This window comes from Mustelus asterias, chromosome 8 (assembly GCF_964213995.1).
Source record: "Mustelus asterias chromosome 8, sMusAst1.hap1.1, whole genome shotgun sequence".
NCBI lineage: Eukaryota > Metazoa > Chordata > Chondrichthyes > Carcharhiniformes > Triakidae > Mustelus > Mustelus asterias.
In genome coordinates, this window is record NC_135808.1 from 71,123,320 (window position 1) to 71,141,990 (window position 18,671).

Genomic DNA, 18,671 nt, shown 5'->3' on the forward strand with positions numbered 1-18,671 from the left:
GGTTTAATGCTCTTCTTTTCAGACAAAGTAATTTGGGGAGTTGTGATTCTTGAACGAACCACGGTACAGAAGAATGGGAAAAGTCACCAATGCGGCATAGACAGGAGAAGCCAGTAAAAATGATGTGGCACAGAATGCAGTCTGGATTTTCAGGAGCACGAAGACTGGAGGAAGGAAGGATGGTGAGGCTCAGAAATGCACTGAATGGAAAGGAATCAGTCAGTACAGAGGCTTAAAAAGCCATTGTATGATGAAAGAATTGTGCACAATTATTGACATGTTGGAGATCCTTGTGATAATTGTAACCTTTTTAAATCGAATACTTCTATGTTCAAGCTTTTGCTTGGTACATCAGCCCCCTGATGATGAAAGTAAAATTAGTGAGTGGTGACTGTGTAATATGGAGTGAAGAAGGATGCACTCAAGAGTTAAGGATGTGCAAAGGCCCAGTAAGGTGTGCCATGTGGATTATGGAAAGGGAAGTGGTGGCTGAGGTGAGGTTTATGGGCAAGTTGATATTTCTGATTTTGGCAAATCTGTATGTGCTTATCAGGTTATAAATTTTAGAGAACAATTTATTCAATTCACAAAGGTAGCCAAATAAAAATGACAGAGAAAGCTGTAAGAACGACTGGTTTCCAATTCCACAGTCTGAAGAACCAAAGGGACGTCGCGTCACTCAATCATGGGTTATTAGATAAAGATAGTTCGAAGGAGCTAAGCCCCCCAAATAACCCAAAAACATTTTAATGTTGTATCAAAGTTTCATCATAGACAATCTTCTGACACTTGCTAAATTAATATCTTGTTTGCGATTCTCAGTGGCTGACTCAGCAAGTTGCAATCCCTGTTGTTCCACATATTTTTATGGAAATGCTTCAGCAAGATCAAATACATTTGTATTGAAATGAATTTGATTCTGAATAGCGCAGGCATGGTGATTCATTCATACTTGACCTTTGCTTTTTTTTATTAGCAATCAATAAATACAATCTGACACATGAACATTGACACAAAACATTTATTTAACCACAGTTCCTGACAAGCTTTGCCCTGTTTTAAATAATGCCCAGCAGTATCATGCCCTAATTTAAATAAAACATGCAAAAAAAAAAGCAGTTAAGCTTCCCAGTTAACAGCGAGCAATCCATGACATGAAAAATGTCCCCAAGTACAACTGAACATTTTGCAACAAGTAAAATTAGCAAGCCTGCTTTTCACGGTGTTTAAGTGTTAGGTGAACTCCTCAAGTGATAATGAACAGCCTGCCAAGGCAGACAGCAAATGTGTTACTTTTGCCAAAATTAGTGATCATGACCAGGACCCTGATTGGGGCTTCCCAGTACGTTAGCACTTTGAGTCCTTTTTCATTGATGAGGGATGCCTGGATCTTGAGATCTGCTACACTGGCATCCTGTACCAGTGCTGCTGACTACGGGAGGGATGCAATTTAGGAGATGAAAGCCAAATTATCAGGGTGGGAGGATGCTTAACATCCTCTTAACCCCCTTCATGCTTATGCTTCAACTGCTAATGTTTGAAGTGCGGAGGGTGTGGGTGTGTCAACCGCTCATCTGTAAGCCATCATTCTGGTGGAGTAGGTACTTTGGATGGAAGTAATCCTGGAGGTTTGATCACATGATGTTCTGATCCCAGGACATCAAACTTTTGCACCTGTATGCTAGTTTTTCAGACTTCAAGAACCAGGATCCCCAAGAGCCTTTGTGCTACGGCTTTCTGCAGTCTCTCTCCATTTAAATAATAATCTGCCTTCTCGTTGTTTATTTTGGAAGAAACAATCTCATTTTTCCCACTTTGAATTCCATTTGCCAATTTTCTGCCCACTCACTTAACCTGTCAATATGTCTGTTAACTATTTATATCCTCATTATAACCTGCCTCAATTCCACAAAAGCCATTTCTTTCATCTCTTGTCACCTTCTTGTTAAATGCCTGTCCTATATTTTAAGTTGTAAATGGACTTGGTTCATTCAAGGCTGCCCATAGTTCATAACTTTCACATGTCTATGATTTCAAGGTACAGCTTGCATCCATTACAATGCAAATTATTTGGGAATATCAATGCATCTATTTTTTGTTCCAATATGCTTTGTGCAGTTTTCACTGTGATCTTCGTTTCAGCTCATTTAATTGTCAAACAATTTTTATAAAGTAACTTGGTTAAGTTACTACATTACCTCAGCAGAAGAACAGTATAAATTTGCAAGTTGTATTGTTGTTACTTACATGAGAGTCTGTATACAACAGTGTGTGTGGATCTGGTCATTTAGCCACACAGCAGGTATTTTTATCCTCGAGAGGATACACAAGCATAATAATTCCCATCATCAGGGATCATAAGTATGAGGAAATATTAAGGAAATTCAGCATTTCTTTTGAAAACACAAGGCCAAAAGGTGACCTAATTTAAGTTATCAAGGTGGCGAGATATATTCGCAAAGTTAATTCATGCAAATTGTTTGACCATGATTCCAATAATACACTAGGCTGCAGAGTGGAGGATGAGGAAAATTGGAAGTAAAGGCAATATTTTAAAAGCCTGAAAATTGTAAGGAGCAAAGCTAGGTGCAAGGACAGAAGGGTATTGATTAAAAATTAAATCAGTGCAAGACCAGTAAAACAGGTGCTGGAAGGAACAGAAAAATAAACTTACAAGGAGTGCTGTCCATCATAGTGTCAATAAAACAGAACGTTTGCAATATAACAAGATCAAAAAGAAAAGAGAGGCGTATGTTAGGTCCAGGCAGCTAAAAACGGAGGGAGCTCTGGAGGAGTACAAAGAAAGTAAGAAAGAACTCAAACGGGGAATTAGAAGGGCAAAAAGGGGTCACGAAATGTCCTTGGCAGACAGGATTAAGGAGAATCCCAAGGCATTTTATTCATACGTTAGGAACAAAAGGGTTGTCAGGGAAAAAGTCGGACCTCTCAGGGACAAAAGTGGGGAATTATGCTTGGAGCCCAAAGAAGTAGGGGAGATCCTAAATGAATACTTTGCGTCGGTATTCACAAAGGAGAGGGATGTGTTGACTGGGAGTGTCTCGGAGGGGAGTGTTGAACCATTGGAGAAAATCTCCATTACAAGGGAGGAAGTGTTAGGTTTGTTAGAGAATATAAAGACTGACAAATCCCCAGGGCCTGATGGAATCTATCCAAGGCTGCTCAGGGAGACGAGAGATGAAATCGCTGGGCCTCTGACGCAAATCTTTGTCTCGTCACTGGACGCAGGTGAGGTCCCAGAGGATTGGAGGATAGCTAATGTGGTCCCGTTATTTAAGAAGGGTAGGAAGGATAACCCGGGTAATTATAGGCCGGTGAGCTTGATGTCCGTGGTGGGGAAGTTGTTGGAGAAGATTCTTAGACATAGGATGTATGCGCATTTAGAAAGGAATAAACTCATTAACGATAGTCAGCATGGTTTTGTGAGAGGGAGGTCATGCCTCACTAACCTGGTGGAGTTTTTTGAAGAAGTGACCAGAATGGTCGACGAGGGAAGGGCCGTGGATGTCGTCTATATGGACTTTAGTAAAGCGTTTGACAAAGTCCCTCATGGTAGGCTGGTGAAAAAGGTTGGATCTCATGGGATAAAGGGGGAGGTGGCTAGATGGGTGGAGAACTGGCTTGGTCACAGAAGACAGAGGGTGGTAGTGGAAGGGTCTTTTTCCGGCTGGAGGCCTGTGACTAGTGGGACCTCTGCTGTTTGTGATTTATATAAACGATCTGGAAGAAGGTGTAACTGGGGTGATCAGTAAGTTTGCGGACGACACAAAATTGGCAGGACTTGCAGATAGTGAGGAGCATTGTCAGAAGCTACAGAAGGATATAGATAGGCTGGAAATTTGGGCAAAGAAATGGCAGATGGAGTTCAATCCTGATAAATGCGAAGTGATGCATTTTGGTAGAACTAACGTAGCGAGGAGCTATACGATAAATGGCAGAACCATAAAGGGTGTAGATACGCAGAGGGACCTGGGTGTGCAAGTCCACAGATCCTTGAAGGTGACGTCACAGGTGGAGAAGGTGGTGAAGAAGGCATATGGCATGCTTGCCTTTATAGGACGGGGCATAGAGTATAAAAGTTGGGGTCTGATGTTGCAGTTGTATAAAACGTTGGTTCGGCCGCATTTGGAATACTGCGTCCAGTTCTGGTCGCCACACTACCAGAAGGACGTGGAGGCTTTGGAGAGAGTACAGAGGAGGTTTACCAGGATGTTGCCTGGTATGGAGGGGCTTAGTTATGAGGAGAGATTGGGTAAACTGGGGTTGTTCTCCCTGGAAAGATGGAGGATGAGGGGAGACTTAATAGAGGTGTATAAAATTATGAAAGGCATAGATAGGGTGAACGGTTGGAAGCTTTTCCCCAGGTCGGTGGTGACGTTCACGAGGGGTCATAAGTTCAAGGTGAGGGGGGGGGGAGGTTTAACACAGATATCAGAAGGACATATTTTACACAGAGGGTGATGGGGGCCTGGAATGCACTGCCAGGCAAGGTGGTGGAGGCGGACACACTGGGAACGTTTAAGACTTATCTAGACAGCCATATGAACGGAGTGGGAATGGAGGGATACAAAAGAATGGTCTAGTTTGGACCAGGGAGCGGCACGGGCTTGGAGGGCCGAAGGGCCTGTTCCTGTGCTGTATTGTTCTTTGTTCTTTGTTCAGAAATAAGATAGTTGATTGTCGAGTCAATAAGCTTTTTCCTGTAACCTGTCCATTGGGACTAGAAGTGAAGGTGCTCATGAGACTTGAAGTCAGGCTGAACTTCTTCCAACCAAAGGTACATATACTTGGAGAAGAGGTAATTTCTCTTAAAGAGACTCAGTTCTTTGCTAATTATTTGCAAACTACTTATGTTAGTGAATTACCCTTTCGTGCATTGTTTCAATGACTAAAGTTTTAAAAATTCAATTTTGGGATTTGGGAATTACACGTATTAAAAGTGTTCATCCCCATTTGCTCTGAGAAGGCGATGAAGGTTTTCTGCTTGAACCTTTATGGCACTTTGATGCAACTGACTGGTTTGGGAGGTCACTTCGAGGACTATTGAATCACTTCAGTGTGGGACTTGAGTCACATTTAGGCCAGACCAGGACAGGAGAGCTTGTTTCCTTTCCGAACGGACATCTTAGAATTATAGAATCACTACAGCGCAGAAGGAGACCATTTGGCCCATTGAGCTTGCACCGACAATAATTCCATCCAGATCCTATCCCCATAACCTCATGTATTTACCCTGCTAATCTCCCTGACACTAACGGGCAATTTAGCATGGCCAATCAACCTAACCTGCACATCTTTGGACCATGAGAGGAAACTGGAGCACCTGGAGGAAACCCACGCAGACACAGGGAAAAGGTGTAAATTCCACACAGGCAGTTACCGGAATTGAACCCGGGTCCCTGATACTGAGAGGCAGCAGTGCGAGCCACTGTGCCACCGTGTTGTCCCAATCTTGTTTTCTAAGTGACAATCTGACACTCGCTAGACACTGATTGCAGATTTTTTAACTTCAGGGATTCTTTTCTATAAATAAAATATTTCAAGTTCTCAAACTGCCATTGTGAAATCCAAACTAACATTCTATTGATAATTAACATAGGGTTCTGTACTACTACTCCACTAACATAACCGCTTCTGTACTGCCATCCTTACAGCAAACCATCCCTCCAGATGGGTCAACATTACACAGAAATAGATTTTACTTTTTTAAAAAAGTAATGTTTCTCTCTTCCTGTAGATAAATAAGTGCAGAAGCTTAGCAAAGGCTGCTATAATGTGAGTAAAAAGATCGATAATGAATTAATCACAACGGATTTCTCCACTTATGTCTAAAAGTCCATGCCGACTTGAAAAACAAGTTCCTGGTACTGACAAGTTGACCTCAATTATTTTATCTTCTCATTTCCAGCTATCTCTAATGCAAGATTCACAGCAGTGAAGTTAAAGTAAGTCTTCCATCGGCTTGAACAGAAATATTCAAAACCTCTCAGTGAAGATGAAACCAGCATAATCTACAAGGCAACTGAAATGCATACAAGTAATGTGCCCAAAATAAAATTAAGCGCAGGTCTTGAGAGAACATATCGAGACGCATGATGAGGGAGAAGGTATGGGAAGTTAACAGTCAGAAGTGAAGAATCCAGGATAGGGAATAATAGTCAAATTCCTAAAAACAGTCAGGATTTAGTGGCAGAAATTTTAATGGACATAGAATTCAATGTTAGAAGCATTAATGACTGTGGAACATTTTCAGAGGAGGAGATGGCATTATGAGTGAAAGATTCTATCAACACATTCGTGCACAAGAATGTTCTTGGGGTTGTATAAAGGCAGCATTGATGTGGAGAACAATGGAAGGAAAATGGTACAATTGCTGTAGGTGTTACAAACTACCAAGCAGTGAGTACGAGTGAGCTAGAAAAATGCAGGCTGTTGAATAGTGGTAACAGCAGGACAATGATTCTGTGGTTTTAACTACATCAGGATGGACTGGAATTAAGTTAATGCATATGGTGAAACTGCAGACACTTTTGAGAATACATCCAGCACTGCTGTTCAAGCTGGGCTGCATGATTACATGTGTGAGTTGCTCTAACATAAAGACAGTGCAGATATGATGAGAGTGGCCTCCTTCTCTGCCAGAAATTTCTACAGTTCTGAAACAAGCTAAGTGCACTTAATGATCCATTCCTACTTTCAAACTATTGTATTTTATCTTTTTTCCAGCTTTGAGTCTAATAGGCAATATAAACTTTCTCTTTGCTTTAATTCAATGAACTGTCTTGAGGCTGAGTTTCCTTCAAAGTATTATGGGTAATAAACAAGTTACAGATGACACTGCGAAAGCACAGTAAGCATCTTGGAAGGCAATTTCAATCACTTTCATAGAATACCTACTGTGCAAAAGGAGGCCATTCGGCCCATCGAGCCAGCATCAACAACAATCCCACCCAGGCCCTATCCTTGCAACCCCATGTATTGACATTAAGGGGCAATTTAGCATGGCCAATCAACCTAACCTGCACATCTTTGGACTGTGGGAGGAAACCGGAGCACCCAGAGCAAACCCACGCAGTCACGGGGAGAATTGGCAAACTCTACACAGACAGTGACCAAAGTCTGGAATTGAACCCAGGTCCCTGCTGTTGTGAGGTAGCAGTGCTAACCACTGTGCCACCCAACTCAACTCAGGACTGCATCTTAAAACAAAGTTATATCCTCCAACTGCTCTTCAGAAATTAAGTATATTCTCCTATTGAAAGCGCAAAGCTCCACATTTGTTTCTTTTCACCTAATACTGCAATCACAGATACATCTCCACTTCTTTTCTACTTTCCAATTTAGGAACATAGGAAGACAGATGCAATAGGTACTTTTGGGAAGCATGGTGGCACAGTGGCACTGCTGTGTCACAGTGCCAGGAACCTGGGTGCCGAGTTTGTACGTTGCCCTTGTGTCTGCGTGGGTTTCCTCTGGGTGCTCCAGTTTCCTGCCACAGTCCAAAGATATGCAGGTTAGGTGAATTAGCCGTAGTAAAAATTTGCAGCGTTACCAAGTTAGGGTGGGTTGCCCTTTCGGAGAGTCGGTGTAGACTCAATGGGCTGGATAGCCTCTTTCTGCATTGTAGGGATTCCATGGTTCTATAATCTGACTTTGCATTCACTTCTGAATGGAGATTTACACACAGTAGTAACAGTTGAATTTCACTTTTCAGCAAAATGCCACTACTGGCATCACACAAGATTCTTTGTTCACAACACAATAAAATTTATTGCATTTCAGAACTAATTGGTGCGAATACTTCGACATGACATGAAAACGAGTAATACGCAATTACATAGTAGAGTGCCAAATTCCAAATCAAAAGCTCAAGCAGCAAATGAAAGGTTTATTCTTGACTTCAAGTAACAGAAAAGTGACTATTGACAGGCACAGTACTCTCTCCTAGTTCTGGTCTAAAAAATGCTGGCTTGTTGTCAGACCAGGCGGGATATACAATGTCAGATTACATTGCGAAGTAAACAAATCCAGAATTAAACCTACCAGACTGAGATTGACAGGAGTATTTGGCACAGGTACATCGTGCTTATACAAAGTTTCTAAGACATCGTTCAAGTCATTTTCCTGCAAGACAGATAGGAACAAAGCTGTCACAAATTGGAGAAGTTGTGCATTAGGAACTGGACTTGAGAAATAATATTTCCAGATTAAAAGAAAATGAAGCCGCAACCATGTAAATCTAGTGGGAAAACCAACACATTTTTGACACAGGTCATTTTCCCAACAGACTTTTAAAATCTTATCTTTAAACGTTGCCTGAATCAAAATCAAATGGCAAAGTAAAAAGATCAACTTTTACAATCATTAGTTTCACTGGAGAAAATTTTGCACATTCAAAATCTGTTATCTGTTGGAGCCTACTGCTAATGTGGGATAGGATTCCCTGACTCATCCAGCCTGCTGAGGGACAGGCGAATTCACACTGGGTTGAGACCTTTAATACTAATTAAAACAATTTATCCACCATCCGCAACAAATAAAACATCCCAATATTTTATTACCTATGAGCATTTTAAAATCAAAATTAGGCACCAAGGCACATGAAGCAATATTAGACCACAGAGGCAAAGGCTTAGTCAAAGAGGAACATCGTAAGGAGCATCTTAAAGAAAGAGAGATGAAAGGTTTAGGGAGGGAATCTCAGGCTTAGGCAAATTGGAGATGCTGAAAAGGCCAGAATTAGATGAGCATGGATATCTTGAAGAGTTTTAAGGGTGAAAGAGATCATACAGTTTGTAGGGGGGAAAGTGGATGGAGGGACTTGAAAACATGGGTGAGAATTTTAAAATCGAGGCCTTGCTTGAAAAGTAGCCAATGTAGATCAGCAAGCACAGGGGTGGTAGATCAACGAGACTTGGTGTGGGTCGAGGACACATGCAAGGCTATGGGCCATCTCAAAAGCTGATCAGGGTTGAAAGTAGGAGGCCAGGCTAAAGTGCAATGGAATAGCCAGGTCTAAAGGTAATAAAGGCATGAATGAGCATTGCAGCAGAGATGAGCTGAGGCAAGAACAAGGGTCGTGATATTCCAGAGATGCAAACAGACTGTCTTAGTTATGATGGAGATATGTAGTCAGAAGCACACCTTGGCATCAAATACGAGTTCAAGGTTGCAACAGTCTGGTATCATCTCAGACTGTTGCAAATCAGAGAGATGGACTCAGTCACTAGGGAATGGAATTTAGAACGGGGATGGAAATCAATTACAACTGGAGGGAATTTCTGCTCACCCAGTACTGGATGTCACATAAACAGTCTGATAAGTTAGCAACAGTGGAGGAAGGGTAGTAGTGAGATAGAGCCAGATATTGTCAGTGTACGCTGTGCTTTCAGAAGGTATCACCGAGGGACAGCCTGCAGATGAGAAACAGGATCGTACCAAAGGGAAATTCTTTAGGGTCTCCAGAGGTAAGAAGCCACTGTAAATGAGCCTCAAGCTGTGAAACTAAGAATAGAAAAGCCTGGAAAATACATTTATATTTTAAACCATAAAATTAATTTCATACGATGGGCACCTTTGCATTGCAGACATATGTTAATCTATAGTGATGCTTTAAACTTAGCATGGCTCTGCCATTTGCAACACAATCCCATACTTTGGATTCTAAAGAAAATGCTCATCACCGACCTGTAGCCTGAAATTTGCAGGCAGTTATAACAGTCCTTTTATTAACCTGAACTATTTATAAATACAAACAGTTATCTGGAGTTTATTATTCAGCATAGTGGCCTTGAAGACACAGACCAGTTTAGCAATTGAACAGCACAGACTAAAAACTCTCGTGAGCACAAATTAAATTGATTAATTCTTTCAAACAGCTACAAACACTTGTCTCTGAATTTGCTTCTATGACAGTTCACTGTAGCGTGTTCACAACTGTTGCATGACAAGACCGTAATAGTACAGTAATGTGTAGATTATTTTCAGTCTTGACCGGAATACATGAACTCCAGGAATCAACATCTTTTCCTCAAGTGGCAGATTCAGTCAACCCAAAAAGGAAACAAGAATATGAATTGAATGTTAAAATTATCCCGTAACGTTCCCAAATTCTGCAATACTAAAAATGAGGTGATAGTGCCTTCAAAATATTTCAATGTCCCATTGTTACTGCTGCTCAGTGAACTAGAATCTTTAAAAAAAGTCATCATTTTCCATAAACCGATTAATAATGGAAACATACATCATTGCAAACATGGAAATAATCAGATGGGTGCTTGATTAGGTCTGTGCATTTTAGTTTGTCCATACAAATCTCAGGACAAATGTCTATTGGTCTTAACTGCAATCATAAGCCCTCCCAACTCGACTTGGAAATTAACACTGAATGGGTACGAATTTTACCTTAGCTCCTTCAAAATAGCATAAATTACAAATTAATTGGAAAAATTATGCAGTTGTTTGATCATCGTTTAATTTGAAAAGTTAGGTCAAACATTAAAAGAGGCAAACTCCAAGAAAAAAAAATTACCTGTTCCTTAGCTAAAAGATCTGCCAATGTATTCAGTAGCTTGTAGTAAACTTCAAACCAAGGCAAATAACTGAAAAAGAAACAGATGGCAAGACACTCATTATTTCACAAATATTGCATAATATAACTACCCTTTTTCTTATTTGCCTTATAGAGGAATATCTAATAAATTGGAGTTGAAAACTCATAAATATACGAAAGTAAACTTGTCAGGCTGCTTTTTTATCAAAAAAAGGTGCACTGAGGCAAACCAGATTCATTTCAGGGCTTGCACTTGTTCTCCCAACCACATTGCAGCATGTTATAGTGAGACAACACCGCCACAAAAAGTATTTGGCCATTTGAAGCCTTTTTTAAAAGATGAGCGACTGGATACATTTGTACCACAAACCAGATACCAACATATTTATTTATATTAAATCTCAATTTTTATGCAATGTATTTCTCGCTAATTAGAATTCTATATTTAAGATATTCGAAATGATGACTGAAACTGGACCTTGTCACTTCCCAGCTAAATCTAATTATTTAAGAATGGATCAGGATCACTTCTGTGCACTTCAAGTGAATTTACATGCCCGTAAGTTGATCTGTGTGGTTCCAAAGGCACCTGATTGCAAATCTGTATGTTGCACATTTACAAACCTTTCCAGCACAGTTAGAGTCAAAGAGTCATAGAGGTTTACAGCATGGAAACAGGCCCTTCGTCCCAACTTGTCCATGCCGCCCTTTTTTTTTTAAACCCCTAAGCTAGTCTCAACTGCCCGCATTTGGCCCATATCCCTCAATATCCATCTTACCCATGTGACTTTCCAAATGCTTTTTAAAAGACAAAATTGTACCCACCTCTATGACTACCTCTGGCAGCTTGTTCCAGACACTCACCACCCTCTGAAAAAATTGCCCCTCTGGACCTCTGTGTATCTCTCCCCTCTCACTTAAACCTATGCCCTCTAGTTTTAGTTTAGGAATAGAACTATTATGATACAAAGTTCCAGCTGCTATGATTGATTCAAAGCATTTCCACTGATAATCTGCCCCTTGAGGCTCTTGGAGTCATCCTTTCGTCATGACTGACTCCAAACGTGGGCAGTTTGTGGACAGTCAAGGGTGACTCCAAGCTGCCTATGAGACTACTACACAAGACATAGAGCCTTGCACCTGAACCTTAGATGGTTGTGCATCTTTCTCCATATCCTTGGTTTCAAATCATGACTGGTCTAATCTCTGCCATGTCTATGTAACTTGAATAGGTTTTCGCAGCAGATTGCACCAGACACAAGCTCTGATTACTACTGAAATCTGTTTTTCACTTTGCTCCTCCTTTTCCTCATTCAGCCACCTTTCTATTCACTTTTCTCCTCTCAGGTACTTAACACCCACCACTGCTCTGTCTTCACCATTCGAGGCTCGAAATCCCCCTCGAATAAACTGATGGCATTTTCCAAATTGTTGGCTGAAGCACCTGACACAACCTCTTCAAGAACAACAACTCTCAACTGCTTCATCCTCCCTTTATGCTGACTTTCCCACCCAGTGCTCCCGCTGGAGACTAACCGCACCGAAGTTCTTCCAGCCTGCACAACATTATTCTCTTGAACTCAGCTAGAGAATCAATAAAACCTCTCAGTATAAATTCCCAGAATGGCTGCACACTCTCAAACAAAATGCAGCAATCCAAACAAACCCAGTGGGGATGACTGCATGAGTATCCTTATCTCAGGCTACATAGATGCTCAATGTCTCAAAGAAAATCCACTTTACCAAACTTGCTGTACCAGTGACTCCAGCCTCTGAAGGATACTCCTCAGCATTGACCACTAGACCCAATGTTTAACAATTCCCTTTCTAACACGCAAATCACCTTCTCGAAAACCGACTGGTTTTCAGTTACACTTATGGTTCAGGTTAGAAACTCCAAAGTGTTTTATGAAGCCCGCCTGAATCATAAGTTTTGCATCTTGAATTTGGCTAGGATAAGCAGAATATGTGCCACTTCAGGTGTGATTCAAAAGACCCACTAGGGAGCTTTTGTCAAACAAAGTCTATTTAAGAATATAGTTAACATGTATAGCAAGGACTTTTATTCCAAACAAGAAACAAAATCAAGATAATGTATAATCCTTAACAAAGATATCTAATGTGTTCCAATCAAACCAACATCAATAAACAACCCTTTAAGCCAATTCAATACGGCCAAGTCTATTGCTCACGTGATAAGGGAATTTGAGTCCTTTGGGGTTGAATTCTGCAGTCAAATGGTCTTGAGACTCAGAGCAGTTTGAAGACAAAACAGCTTCCCAAAATACCAGAGACATTCTGGTCCACCCCCAACAACAGCAGATTTTCACCCTTCAGAAAAGCAAGATCTTGTTTTCAGCTAAACAACAGAGCGAGAGAGAAAACACTTCTTTTTAGCTTGCTGTCCCTTCTAAAACTAAAACTCAAACCTGCAACTCCAAACTGAAAATGAAAAGAAAACTGTCCAAAAACACATGATCATCCTCCAAACAATGCAGGATCATAAAACTAATCCCAGAGTAAACACAAACAACCCCATTTAAACAACTTAAGTAGCAATAAAAATACCTTTCCAGTCAGCCGGCAACAATGACATCATTGAAGTTGTGAGCTGCAGAAATCATGTTTTACACGAATGTCACACACTAAAAATGCACTCTTGGGCTTCAGGGCAATCAGTTACTCCAGGAAAAATGCTCGAGCTTCTGCCTCACTTTCATCAGCCTTGATTCTACATTATTTTGCGCAATAGCATAACCTATAGACATAATAAAAGTGTGCCTTGATGATTCAGACGAAACATTTGTGTCTTTGATACGCATGTTCCTCTAGTTTCTCCAAATGTGGACTGAGCTTGGTTTGTTTGTGATGTTTTACAGTTATTTGATCTTTGCATGTATGTAATGCCTTCATGTAACAGCATAAAATGCACTGCTGGCCTTTACTTAAGCAAGATGACTTTTCTATCTAAGAACATAAGAAATAGGAGCAGGAGTAGGCCATCTAGCCCCTCGAACCTGCCCCACCACTCAATAAGATCATGGCTGATCTGAAGTGGATCAGTTCCATTTACCCGCCTGATCGCCATAACCCCTAATTCCCTTACCGATCAGGAATGATGTTCTTATGTTCTAAGATGACTTCTATCTACCGCTTGGCCTCTTCGCCTCACAGCTATCTCTTCAACAAGCCTGAGTGCATTTGCAGCTTTTTTTGCTGCATCAAGTCCCTCTGGCAGCCTGTGTCCCAGCCTCTTACTCCATTCATAGTCAAATAAAAAAGCCATCAATAAATTCCCAATACATCAGATGCAAGCTCTTTTCCAATTGCTAAGACTACAGCTCTGGGTCTTTCATCTTGTGAACTGAAGAAAGTTAAGGTTCATCACAAAGATGGATGTTGAACAAGTAATCTGACAGCAAAGAAGTTGGGAAATAAAGTATTGCAGCAGTCTACATAGGGAAACTTACCCATTTGTGACAGATGTCACCAAGATGCAACATGTAGATGAAGGGAACTCCAGATGGATACTTCATTGGGGGGGTCTGCTCTGGAGGGTCAATATAGAGACAGGAAGTAAAACCACTGCTGGCGACCTTCTCATTATGATTGGATAGCTAAAAAGGAATAATTTGATTAGGGATAGTCAACACGGTTTTGTGAAGGGTAGGTCGTGCCTCACAAACCTTATTGAGTTCTTTGAGAAGGTGACCAAAGAGGTGGATGAGGGTAAAGCAGTTGATGTGATGTATATGGATTTCAGTAAAGCGTTTGATAAGGTTCCCCATGGTAAGCTATTGCAGAAGATATGGAGGCATGGGATTGAGGGTGATTTAGCGGTTTGGATCAGAAATTGGCTAGCTGTAAGAAGCCACAGGGTGGTGATTGATGGGAAATGTTCATCCTGGAGTTCAGTTACTAGTGGTGTACTGCAGGGATGTGTTTTGGGGCCACTGCTGTTTGTCATTTTTATAAATGACCTGGATGAGGGCGTAGAAGGATGGGTTAGTAAATTTGCGGATGGCACTAAAGTCGGAGGAGTTGTGGACAGTGCGGAAGGTTGTTGCAGGTTACAGAGGGACATAGATAAGCTGCAGAGCTGGGCTGAGAGATGGCAAATGGAGTTTAATGTGGAAAAGTGTGAGGTGATTCACTTTGGAAGGAGTAACAGGATTACAAAGTACTGGGCTAATGGTAAGATACTTAGTAGTGTGGATGAACAGAGGGATCTCGGTGTCCATGTGCATAGATCCCTGAAAGTTGGCACCCAGGTTGATAGGGTTGTTAAGAAGGCGTACGGAGTGTTAGCTTTTATTGGTAGAGGGATTGAGTTTCGGAGCCATGAGGTCATGTTGCAGCTGTACAAAACTCTGGTGCGGCCGCACTTGGAGTATTGCGTACAGTTCTGGTCGCCGCATTATAGGAAGGATGTGGATGCATTGGAAAGGGTGCAGAGGAGATTTACTAGGGTGTTGCCTGGTATGGTGGGAAGGTCTTATGAGGAAAGGCTGAGGAGCTTGAGGTTGTTTTCGTTCGAGAGAAGGAGGTTAAGAGGTGACTTAATAGAGGCATACAAGATGATCAGAGGATTAGATAGGGTGGATAGTGAGAGCCTTTTTCCTCGGATGGTGATAGCTAGCACGAGGGGACATAGCTTTAAATTGAGGGGTGATAGATATAGGACAGATGTCAAAGGTAGGTTCTTTACTCAGAGAGTAGTAAGGGCGTGGAATGCCCTGCCTGCAGCAGTAGTGGACTCGCCAACATTAAGGGCATTTAAATGGTCATTGGATAAACATATGGATGAAATTGGAATAGTGTAGGTTAGATGGGCTTTAGATTGGTTTCACTGGTCGGTGCAACATCGAGGGCCGAAGGGCCTGTACTGCGCTGTAATGTTCTATGTTCTATAAGTTGAATGATCCAATACCATTTCCATAAATGTATATGAAGGTCATTGATAAGTTTTTTTTAAAATAGTCTATGCTTGCAGATTTTGAGTGTTTGATGTAGACACGTTAACAACTGTAGAATTTCCTCAGATACAACTAAAACAACTTCACAAGACTACACAGTTCTCTGAATTCTACATGTGCAACAGCTGTGCGCGCTGTTTACAGGGACATATTTTTAAATGACTGGTAATTGATAACCTGATCTTGGCTAAGCTGGACACTTCTTCAATGAAGCATTAAATACTGAGGTCTGAGCAGTTATAGAATGATAGAATACAGTATGAGCAGTACTTCGAATTCACCAGGTCATATCTGTAGTTGTTGTCAGATCAAGTAGCTGCTTGAAGAAGAACCAAAAACAAGTTCTAGTAGAGTGGACGATCAATTTACCTTGCTGCTAGGGGAGGGAAAGGTGGAACACTGTCATTGATGGGGATTTTGTGATCTAAATATCCAAGGAAGGGTTGGAGCAGAGGATAAATATAACACACGGCAGGAGATCTTCATTCACCTTCTGGAAGCCGAGACAGCCAGACCTGCGAGGAACACCTCTACTGGGGCAGCGGACTGAATGGGGATGGAAGTACAGGCATTGTGTTCCTGCTTAATATGGTGTATAGGATTATAGTTCCTAGTGAACACATCTGTAGTGTTGGTTGCTTGAGGAACTCTGGCTCAAAATTGATGAGCTCGAGTCTGAGCTTCAGGCACTGCGACATTAGGGAGGGGAGTTGTATCTGGATGCTGTGTTTCAGGAGGCAGTCTCACCCTTCAGATTAAATACCTTTAATTCGGCCACTGGTCATGAACAGGAGGGTGTGACTGTGAGTGAGGTAGGTAGAGAGAACCAGGAGGTAGGGTTGCAAGAGCCTCAGCCCTTATCCAACAGGTTCGAGATTCTTGCTCCTTGTGTGGACGAGAGCGGGGACTGTGGAGACGCTGAGCAAACTGACCACATCACCATGGTACAGCGAGTCATTCTTGTGGAGAGGGAGAAGAGAAATGTAGTCGTAACCGGGGATTGTATAGTTAAGAACATAGATAGTATTCTCTGTGACCAGGGGCGAGAGTCCCATTGGTTGTGTTGCCTACCTGGTGCCACAGTTCGGGATTTGTGCTGCAGGGGAACTTGCGAGTGGGAGAGTAAAGATTTAGTTGTTGTGTTCTAAATAGGTATCAACGACATAGGTAGAACAACAATAGAGGTTCTGTTGAGGGAATGTGAGCAGCTAGAGTCTAAATTGAAAAGCAGAATCAAAAAGATAATTGTCTCCAGATTACTATCTGAACCATAAGCTAATTGGCACAGGGTCAATAAGATTAAAGAGGCAAATGTGTGGCTCAAAGGTTGGTGTGGGAGAAATTAGTATGATTGCATGAGATATTGGCACCAATACTGGAGAGGGAGAGAGCTATTCCAATGGGACCGTCTTGACCTGAATCGTGCTGGGGCAAGACTCCTGGCAAATCGCACAACTAGCGCTGCAATAGGGCTTTAAACTAAATAGAAGGGCTAAGGTTTTAGTTGCATGGGAAATTAAAAAATCAAAATTAAATGAGAGGTAGAATTGCAGGTTAGTAATGAGGCAGATTGTTCCCAGAAAATTAAAGGAAGGGACAGAACATGTGAATGTCATTTTGCAACAAGAAATTATGCAAGAGTAGAGAAATTTGATAATAGAACAAACTTAAAGGATTTGTGCCTGAATGCACATAGCATTTGGAACAATATTCATGAGTTAACAGTGCAATAGAGACAAAGGGATATGATTTGGTGATGATTGCTGCGACAAGGTTACAAGGAGATCAGGTCTGGGAATTTACCATCCAAGGGTACTCAATACTTCAGAAGGATAGACAGAAAGGAAAAGAAGGTGGTGTAGCTTTGCTAGTGAAGGAAGGGATTAGTGCTGCAGTGAGAAATCTAAGCACTGGAGATCAAGATGTGGAATCAGTCTGTGTAAAAATAAGAAATAGCAAAGGAAATACGTCCCTAGTGGGAGTAATCTATTGGTTTCCAAACAATAGTTCCGCAGTGGGGCACAATATAAACCAGGAAATACTGGTGGCTTGTAAGAAAGGTACGGCAATAATCTTAGGTGATTTTAATATGCACATGGACTCGAATAATCAAATGGGCAAGGACAGCCTCAAGGGAGAATTCACTGATTGTTCCTTGGAGCAATATGTTGTGGAACCAAGTGGAGAGCAGGCTACTGTGGAATTAATATTATGTAATGAACAAGGATTAATTAATGACCTTGAGGCTCCTCTGGGGAAGAATATGATAGAATTTAGAATTCAGTTTGATGGTGAGAAACTGGAGTCCCACACTCGCCTGCTGAAGTTAAACAAAGGTAATTACTTAGGCACGAGGACAGACTTGGCCAGAGTGGATTGGGCAGGGAGGCTGAAAGATAAGACAGTTGATGATCAGTCGTTTAAGGAGATATTCAATTCCTCACAATTAAAATATCCTAAATATCCAAAGAGGAAGAAAGAGTGTAAGAGGGGAAAAAAAACATCCATGGCTAAGCAAAGAAGCTAAAGACAACATAAAAGCAAAAACTAAGGCATACCAATGTTGCAAAGCCAGTAGCAGGCTGGAAGATTGGGAAACTTTTAAAGATCAACAAAGGGTTATTTGAAAAGTAAGCAACGAGCAAGGGTAAATTAAGAAAACTAGCACAAAATTAAAAAGAATAGCAAAAGCATCTATAGTATATAAAAGGGAAGAGAGTAGCTAAAGTGAATGTTGGTCCCTTGGAGGATGAGACCAGGGACTTAATAAGTGGGGAACATAGAAATAGTGGAGATACTAAATCAATATTTTGTCACCATTTTCACACTGGAGGACACTAGTACCATCGCAGTAGCAATAGGTAATGCAGAGGTAATAGAAAGGGAGGAACTTAGAACAATCATCAACACAGAAATAGTACTCAACAAACTTTTGGGATTGAAAGCAGACAAGTCCCCAGGGCCTGATGACCTGCATCCTAGGGTATTAAAAGAAGTGGCAGCGGAGATAGTGGATCCATTGGTTATAATATTTCAAAATTCCCTGGATGCGGGAAAGGTTCTGGTGGATTGGAAAAATGCTAATGGGATGGAGGCAGAAAGCATGAAACTATAGTACAGTTAGT

At 41.3% G+C, this 18,671-nt stretch overlaps 1 protein-coding gene across 3 annotated transcripts in view; it reads right to left on the reverse strand.

Moving 5' to 3' along the window:
- dennd1b (DENN/MADD domain containing 1B) overlaps nucleotides 1-18,671 on the reverse strand; it is a 296,649-nt gene that overhangs the window by 126,897 nt on the left and 151,081 nt on the right. For all 3 annotated transcript variants that reach the window (XM_078218144.1, XM_078218142.1, XM_078218143.1), the window contains 2 exons: nucleotides 10,550-10,619; nucleotides 8,062-8,142 (listed from right to left, as the gene is read on the reverse strand). In XM_078218144.1, coding sequence (XP_078074270.1) covers nucleotides 8,062-8,142; nucleotides 10,550-10,619 — 151 coding nt within the window. The remainder of the gene's footprint in view (nucleotides 1-8,061; nucleotides 8,143-10,549; nucleotides 10,620-18,671) is intronic.